The following is an 8,703-nucleotide window of genomic DNA, read 5'->3' as shown; positions in this document are numbered from 1 at the left end:
ACCACAAGAAGTAGTAAAATGTGAAAGTGCTCCAGAGCGCAAAATATTTTATTTAAGAATTTACAGTGTCAAATCTTACACTTAGGAAAGATAGCCGCTCCCACCTCAGAGGAAGCCTTCTTGAATTAAGTTGTTTGGCAGTCTCTACTGAAAGGAGAAAATAATCAGCAGCCTGGCTGAACTAGAGGAAAGCCAAGTGTCTGACTAGGTTTCATTTATAGAAAAAGTAAACCACACCGACTGCTGCTGACCACGTCTGGAATTGAGTATGGACCATTATGCAAAGGTTTCTAATCCCCCCAAACAGCATTTTACTTCTGCTACATACAAACCTTTTAGGACATACGTAAGGCTATCGAGATCTTAGAAAGGTGGTGTTATTCAGGAAAAGAAAAAAAAAAAAAAAAAAGCCAACTGGGGACCAACACTGGCAATTTCACATTCACATTATTTCTACTCATGGGCAGAAATTCAAGTAAAATCAAATAGTTTGGTGGCAAGTTCTAAATAAAATATGGCCTAATGATTTAATAAATATTTAAAGTTTATTTCTCTCTTTGCAGATAATTCAGATTCTTCAGTGAATATGAATGTTGCATATCATGGTTTTCAAGATTTCCTATATTAAAACTAAAGATTTTAAAGTCCATCAGTAGAGGTCTAATCCGTCTACTTTTAGTATGTTTGAAATTCAGCTGTTAGCTATTTAAGACCTTGGTTATTTTAGTAATGGAAATTCAAGAACAGAGTATTATGCTGATTCTGGCACTCAACGGGAAAAAACTTCAACAACCTTCAAGCTGTTACCACCTTAATCGTACAGCGCCAGCAGTTTGAGAGAAAGCAAGTAACCGTATTGCACTTAAAAGAACACTCACTTGTCAAATAGTACAGCGTTGGCTATTATACAGAGAGCTTCTTTCAGACTATACAATTTGCTTTACAAGTAGTCTAAACCACAAACTACATACATACTAGGTAAGATCCAAATCAAATTAGTATTAGATTACAGTCACAGTTTTCATTCAATACAGGTCAATTTATTTGGATGAGCTGTGGCCCCCTCCCCCCTTCAAAAAACAAACCAGCAAGAGGCATTTCCCAGATGAACATCTCCGATTTCACACACTGACAAACCAAGTCCTGTTTGATAAGCGTGACAATTGTGCATGGTCCTCTTAAGGCCACAGAGCGTTATGTTACAATGTGCACGTGTTTTTCCCCTGCTTGGGAGGGGAGCATCCTTCAGAAATTAAGGAATCCCTGAAACTATGTCTTCAAAGGTCACACCTAGTAGGTTTAAAACAAACTTAAGGAATAAATTGCCTATGCAATTTACACATAGTTTTTGTAACAGACAGCAACTATTTCCTCCCTTGTGTCTATTCTTTATCACAGCAAAGCTATTTCTAGCCAGGTTTTTTTAAAAGGAAAAGTTACATATATTTCATGTTTGGTAATGATTTGCGTAGATGAGGTGCAAGTAGGGAGACCCATGGGAAAAATCACCCATCGTTATATTTCTGTCATGTCAACTGCAGCTAGTACTGATACCATGTGCCGTAAGATCGAATAGTTCTTTGTATACCCAGAACACGAGTGAGAATTCCAAATACAAAGCCATTGTGTTCTACTTCAGTGTTGGATATTTCCTCTGTCCAATTCTTCCCAGCCTTGAACTTCCAGGGGCTGCAGGAGACTGAAAAAGGAGAACAGGAATAAAAAATGCTCCGTAAAAGCGTCATACTGGAAACAAAACACAAAAAGCTGGCAATAAAAGTTTTGAACGCCAACCTGTTAACTTAAACAGGTGCTAGACTGGTCTATGTGCACATTTAACACTCTACGTGCAACAGTCCAGATTAAGCTAGTAAAACATAAAATCAAATGCATCCAAGATTAAGACTCTGCTTGCCAGGTGATGTTGACTATCAAAGCTAAATCACACCTCAGAGGCACCACATTTTCACAGCAGTACGCATTTAAACAGTTTTCTTCTTTGTGGCTCTAACCAGGCAAGAGAAACTCATCCTGCAGTAGCAAGAGCCTCGTTCTATGTACAGCAACCCTTGCTGCAATGCAGGTACCCGTGACAGTGAGATGGCCTCTTTTGTCACACAACCTTTTAACCCTTCACACTTGGTTTGAGAACAGACGAAAAAGATTGCAGTGTAGCAGCTGCTGTTCCATTACTTTATCTTGCAAAACTCCGAAATGCTGCAAAGGCAGGGAAAGCCCAGAGGCAAACCAGGTGACAGACTGGATTATCTCACTTAAAACAAGAAGGTTCAGCACGACTATGATCAGTCAAGCAACATTTCACTAGTTGGTTTATCAGTCAGGGCTAACAAGTCTATGGTTTTGTTTGAAGTAAAGATGAGGCCTTTACTCACTTGTGCAAATTGAGAAGGATTGTAGAACGGTACTGTTCCTGCTGAAGGTCCCCCCGAAGGTGGTACAGTGGCAGGCTAGAAAGTAGATAATACTGAAGTTACAGAACTGCAGAGCTTCAATGCCTCTCAAACGTTGTTTGCTTAGTCATACAGAGAAAATAGTCACAGTAATAATGCCAACAATATGGACAGCGCAGCATATTGTAACAACTGCAAAAAGTGCTGGTACAGTTTGCATCCATATCTTTAATATTAAACTTGCTTTATGTAGGAATTGGCAAAACAATGTCACATGCATAAACTGTAAATAGCTCTGAAAATCCAAAGCATGCAAAACCAAAACAAGACACCGGTGCGACTTCACTGAATTAGTACCTTCTGCTTTTGTTAGTAGGCCTTAGGACTTGCCCCAAAATAAACCATCTACATCAAGTTTTGCTTTACTAAGAAATATCAGAAAAAGTTTGTGTCACCCCTTTACGGTGACCCCACAGTACTGGAACTTACAGCAGAGATGAAGCATTCCTTTAATTCCTACAGGGGCTTTTGCAGATGAAACAGGCAATGGTATTGTTACCGATTTGAGACTGGCACCAGCAGAATGACAAGGTTTTGCTTGTGTGAGTCTTTTTAGGAGGTTTTGGAGGGGGGTTTTGTTTGTTTGTTTGTTTAAAATCAACTGACTTCTTTGGTATCCCAGGAAAGAGCTGATCAAAATTATTAAGTGAATCTCTTAGGAACATGAACATAAACAAAAAGCATGCCCGGACTACATGCATTCTCATAAATACAAAAAAACTCTGAAGACCCTGTTTGAGTGTTAAAAGGAACACTACATCATTAGTCACTTCTAATGTTATTTCTGTGAAATGAGAAGAGGGGAAAATGACTAAAAGTAGCATTAGTAAGTATTTGAGCAAATGCAAAATAAAGAAAGGAAAAGTAAATAAGTTAACATAAATGAGAATGGCCAGCCACATGTACCTGATTAAAATGCTGGCTTACTTCACGTGATAATGAACTCATTGAACTAGAGCGCGAAAGCTACAAAACAGCAAGAACACACAAATACAAAAAAACACAAATAAAAAAGTCGTCATGCATGTCACTGCCCCAAGCTTTCAGTTGTTTTATTTAATTTTAAAAGTCTCACTGCCAAAGGTTAAACCAACTTCAAGTTAAAAAAAATGTAAAGCCAGAAGTTAGTTTAAATCAAAAGGACTTCTTAAAGCACAAAATTATGTAGAAAACATTTAGTAGGAACAAAGGTAATGTTACTCTGCCTGGCACATAGCAATCTATTCTCCTCTTTGTGTCTCGCACTTAATATTAGTGAAATTATATGCATGCACGGAGGCAAGAAGAGATCCTCAAACTGCTATTGACATTTTACTTTGAAAAAGGCTTCTAAAAGTCTACTTGTATAGAAAAAGGAGATCACACTACAGAACGTAGGCCATAGAGGTTGAACTTCTCGTATGGACCGAGAGGTTTTTTCTGTACAATTTTGGAGGCAGTCATACGATTCCATCTCGGCTAGTTATCAGCAACTGAATCAGTTACTTGTTGGTTTAGATGGCCCACGTTAAGTTCACTACAAATTAAGGGTTAAAATATGCTGCACAGGTCATTAGCTAACTACTTTGCATCAAGCCTTACCTCGCCTGATTGGGAGCCATCAGGGTTAGAAACAGGAAGTCCAGATCCAGGAGGAAGGATTGCAGGGTTTAAATACTAAAGAAAAACAATGCACTTTTGTTAATCTTCGTTACTATGATGCTATTTCACATTTCTGCGATAATGATCCTACTGAAGCAAAACAACGTTACAATACATCAAGCCAGGTGAAACATGCAGTGTGTGGCTACTTCCTATGTTATCTTCTCGGTCCCTTTGGTCCTTTTCACAGGCTTCCCACTTCCATTTTCACTTGCATTTCCCTTCTCCATTTTTTACTAAAACGTAGGCATTACGTTTGTGCGTAACAACAATATGCTTTGTACATACTGTGGCTATGAAACTACTATTCAGAATCATGAGGGTTTTTTAATCAGAAGTTTGAATTATATATACAAGACATTCTTCCTAACGCACCTCTGGTTCAACAGCTGCAGCAGGATCTGTGTTGGTTTGATTTGCAGCTGGTGTGTGCTCTGCTGCACCACTCCCTTCCATTGGCTGGGGCTCCCCTGGAACTACAAAGGAAATGGGATTTAGCCAAACACACCATACCAGGGCGTTTGACTTCACAGAACGAGAAGCAGAGACATCAGCAGAACTGAATTTCTACAATACCAATCTTCTCCCAGGAAAAAGGTAATTTAAAGAGGGCAGTGTCAATGTCTCTAGATGCCCCAGTCTTGTTACAAGTCTGCAAAAGCAGGAGACGCATACAGTTCATAGAGATAACCTGGGTGCACCACAGCACGTAGTGAAAGCAGGAGAAAAAAAAAAAACCAAAACAGACAGTAAGCAAGTGTGCAGGTATGACCTCCCCCTTTCTTTCCCTGAATAGCAACTGTGGAACTAGGAACAGGCGTCAGAAGTGAGCATGAGATACTGAGCGGCACAGTTCAAATTTTGCTATTTGGATGGCCTAGCCACTCTGCAAGGGGGGAAGGCAAAAAAAACCCAAACCAAACCAAACAAACAAACAAAAAAAAAAAAACGCAAAAAAGAGAACCCCTTTGTTTGCAGCATGCAGAGCTGGGCTTTACTAACCCATTTGTTTACTGCAGTTCCCAGACTAATTCTACTTCTAAAACAAGTTAGAGTTAATGAGATTGAACATTCTTAAATGTTCATTAAAGGCTACATAATACACACACTGGCAAGAGTGAGCTAGATGACCATATAAACATAAATAACCATACAACCCCCTTACAATTTTACCCGCTCATGACACACCTGAGTTTGGAACAAATACATTTGCAGGAATTGGCATGGGTGCCAAGGGGGCAAATAAGTCTGATGGTGCAGGAACAGCACCGCTTGACTTGGTTCCACCTGGATTCATGACATCAACATAACGGGCTCTGCTTCCGGCTAAAACAGAAAAATCCAGAAATAAGCCTTGTGTTAGTCAATGCTACCTATGTCTATTTCAAACAGCCTGCTGGTTAAGCCGTCTTTCAGAATCAGAAAATAATGCTCCAGGAATACAAACAATACTACCCCAGTCACAATACCCTCGTGACAGCAGTCACAGTGCAGAAGCTAGGCACAAGCAAAGCCAGCAACAGCCACAGCTCCGTATCACTGAGTTGCCAACTGTTCCCAAACAACTCCAGAAAAGCCAAGACTTCTGCCTTCACATTTTATGCAACAGCAAATCTGAAGTCTTCCACACTTCAAGCATTAATGCTGTCTGTTACCTGCTCTTCTGGAGAACATGTTGACAGGGGCGCTAGGTGGGCCTCCAGGTCCAGGTGGAACAGCCTGAGGAACTTTAGGAAATCCTGTTGGAGGTGGTGGTGGAGGCTTACTCTGCAGGGAGAACAAAAAAAAAAAAAAATCCAGCCACGTCATTGACCGAGTTTTAAACCAAGTATCTGTCTGACTTCTCCTTTTCCTTACCTGTTCCAGGGCACATAAAATTACGTATACAGACATACATCTTGAGTGCAGACCAGTATTCCCCATCTTCCATCTGGTAAGTTAACTAATGTTAAGTGGCATTTCTACAACCCACCTATGCTCACTCTAAAATGAAACATTTACAACAGTGGTTCTTATAATTTGTGTTTTGAGACAGATCCTTGAATGACACGGATGGACAGGATGTGCCATTTTCTTTGCTTTGCAATGCATTGCATTTTCCAAACTACAGACTCTTCCTACCATTCTTCCCTATATTCTGTTTGCAGCAAATCAATTAACAAGCAATTGCTTAGGTGATGTCAACCTCTATGAAGAGATACACCAGACTAAGTTTAGAGTAAATTCCCTTGTAAATTCAATCGCAGTTACTGGATCCACACCAGCAACTAAAGATACAAATGGTTCCATAAGGATGTAGACTATAAGAGCATGTAACCTGTTTATTAGTTTCAAAAAATGTTCCACATTTTAATCCAAATTCAATAAAAGGAAACGCTTAAGAGCCAATAGCATATTAAAGAAAATTGTGTGCCAGTACAGATTTTAGTTTTCCACTTGGAGAAATAATGAGTTCTCAGATTTTTACCTCTTCTTCTGGTTCATCCAGATTAACCCAGCGTTGTTTCTGTTCATCCCAAACAATCTATAAGGAAATCACAGTCAAAGATTAGGAGTTCAAACACAGCTGTTAAGCAAAAAAAAACCACCCCACAAAACCCAAACCTGCAACTTTTCTTTTAAAAAGCCAGTCTTGGAATAAGCATAGTCTTGAAAGTTTTACACACATTTCTTTACTTGTCAAAACATTGTCCATCTGCCATCCAGGAAAACACTTTGAACACATTAAAGTGTATAAAATTTTTTGTGATTTAGGGGCCTTACTGATTTGTTCTTGTCATCTGGAAGGTGAGCTTCATTCTTTCCTTTTCCCATCAGCCAGCGAAACCAGGTTGCACCAGTCTAAAAATAAATTAATCTATTCAGTTAATTCTCTCAACACTGCCTTTACAGTCAGATTAAAAGAAATATTCATGCAACAATTCACTTTCTGTTAGGGACTTCAACTCTGAGCCCAAAGATGCACCTAACAAACAGAAAGAAACAGTTTAATCAGGACCTCCTATAAATCTCTACCCCAGACCAGGAGTTACCCCGTATACCAATATATCTCCTCTGGCTACAGCTACCTTTCTTAGAAAGTTTACCTTTCTAGGTGCTGCCTCCTTTTTTATTTCTTTTTTAGTCTCTTTCCCCACAGGAACAGAGGGAGAAGGAGAGGGCTGTTTTGCTGCAGAGTTGGATCTCTCTCGTCCCACGGAATGAGCAGAGGACTCTGAAGTCGTTCGTGATCTTCGCCCATAGCCCTGTATTACAAATATACAGGAAAGCACAAAGCTGTCACTGCTGGAGTGATGGATTACATTTCATCTTGCTAAACAAATTCCTTCTTTAGTTAGTAATAGGAAGAGATACAAAAGCATGTAAAAATAAACATAAACAACAATGAAGATTTAGTGAAAGAAACAGCCTGCTCGTGGCATACCATATGTGCTGAAGACTGAGATGCAGATCTGGATCTTCGTCCTGGTGCCTGGTTAGATACAAAGCCAGGACATGCTTAATAAGCAAGCAGCTAAATATCTGACACAACATTCACTGTTTATCAAGAATTCCCACACAATTCAAGATATTCAAGCTGGTTATTTGCGTACTTCTACCTCCTCTGACATGTAGGAAGTGCAGAGAAAGAGCTGAAGTCTGGCCAAGTAATTGCACTACCATGTAACTGGTGCATTAAAAAGAGCTAAATCAGGGCACTGCTGTGCAGGCTAACCAGCCCACAAGAAGAAAGATATAAAAATGCTGCACCAAGGAGTGGTTGCTGCATTTTTTCCCCTCCAACATTAGGTTATTCTTCTAATGGTCGTATAGCAACTCAAGCATTAAAAAAAAAAAAAAATTTAAAAAAGGTTAACCTCTAATTAAAAAGTCTCCCCATCCTTTATCAGTTGCCAAATGTATCCCTATTAAAAATGTTTATATTAATTCTTTCAAGCAATTGTCACTTCAGGAGACTAAACTAACTTCCAAGGAGATACCAACTTCAGTGATATTTAAACAGTTAAAATACTATGTATTTAAAAAGGGGGGTTGGGATTTTGATAAAACACCTTCTGCGTTTCCGCCCGTGACCAAGTGGTACTCAATACTATGCTTTTAAAAATCAGTCACATAACTGTTCTTTAGGGCCTGCTTGCCTCACTTGCTGATGTATGCTACAGGTTTTCTGGCTATGAAGAATCATTCTGGGAGATGGGAAAGGAAGGCAGGGCAGAGAAAAATAAACTAAACGCTTTGGACAATACCCTGGTATCCCTCCTCCCCCTTTTTTTAAAGAAAACCCTCTTTTTAGAGAAGAAAATTAAGAAAAACTAAGCTTCAAGTCTTGCTGAAAAGCAAGATGGACCCCCAATACACTCTTGTGTTTGCAAATATCTTCAATGCAGTTGACACTTGATGAAGAGATGTATGAAATAAAGGTACCATGTTAGCCATTCTGCCATAGAAATCCTCCTCTCTCTGTTCAGGGAAAGAGTTTTGTGAAGGAGACTCCGGCGCAATTCTCTGCATTCCTTAAAAAACAAATTACATGATGTTAGTGGGGGGGAACACAACAACAACAACAACCACCCCAAAAAGCCTCCGAACA

General features: G+C 39.5%; 1 protein-coding gene across 5 annotated transcripts in view; it reads right to left on the bottom strand.

Moving 5' to 3' along the window:
• Nucleotides 1-14: 14 nt before the first annotated feature.
• Nucleotides 15-8,703, bottom strand: part of SEC16A (SEC16 homolog A, endoplasmic reticulum export factor) — a 32,000-nt gene continuing 23,311 nt past the window's right edge. For 3 of the 5 annotated variants that reach the window (XM_087753419.1, XM_087753422.1, XM_087753423.1), the window contains 12 exons: nucleotides 8,538-8,626; nucleotides 7,537-7,584; nucleotides 7,199-7,357; nucleotides 6,876-6,953; nucleotides 6,580-6,636; nucleotides 5,768-5,879; nucleotides 5,301-5,438; nucleotides 4,488-4,588; nucleotides 4,053-4,127; nucleotides 3,378-3,437; nucleotides 2,394-2,468; nucleotides 15-1,699 (listed from right to left, as the gene is read on the bottom strand). In XM_087753419.1, coding sequence (XP_087609545.1) covers nucleotides 1,631-1,699; nucleotides 2,394-2,468; nucleotides 3,378-3,437; nucleotides 4,053-4,127; nucleotides 4,488-4,588; nucleotides 5,301-5,438; nucleotides 5,768-5,879; nucleotides 6,580-6,636; nucleotides 6,876-6,953; nucleotides 7,199-7,357; nucleotides 7,537-7,584; nucleotides 8,538-8,626 — 1,061 coding nt within the window. In that variant the 3' untranslated portion in view covers nucleotides 15-1,630. The remainder of the gene's footprint in view (nucleotides 1,700-2,393; nucleotides 2,469-3,377; nucleotides 3,438-4,052; nucleotides 4,128-4,487; nucleotides 4,589-5,300; nucleotides 5,439-5,767; nucleotides 5,880-6,579; nucleotides 6,637-6,875; nucleotides 6,954-7,198; nucleotides 7,358-7,536; nucleotides 7,585-8,537; nucleotides 8,627-8,703) is intronic. The other 2 variants (XM_087753420.1, XM_087753421.1) reach the window with 2 other exon arrangements.

The sequence above is a fragment of the Nipponia nippon genome, unplaced genomic scaffold, assembly GCF_047370975.1.
Source record: "Nipponia nippon isolate SJK-2023a ecotype South Korea unplaced genomic scaffold, ASM4737097v1 scaffold_16, whole genome shotgun sequence".
Lineage (NCBI taxonomy): Eukaryota > Metazoa > Chordata > Aves > Pelecaniformes > Threskiornithidae > Nipponia > Nipponia nippon.
Note: the sequence above shows the minus strand (reverse complement) of the source record. Positions and strands in the feature narration are given on the sequence as shown.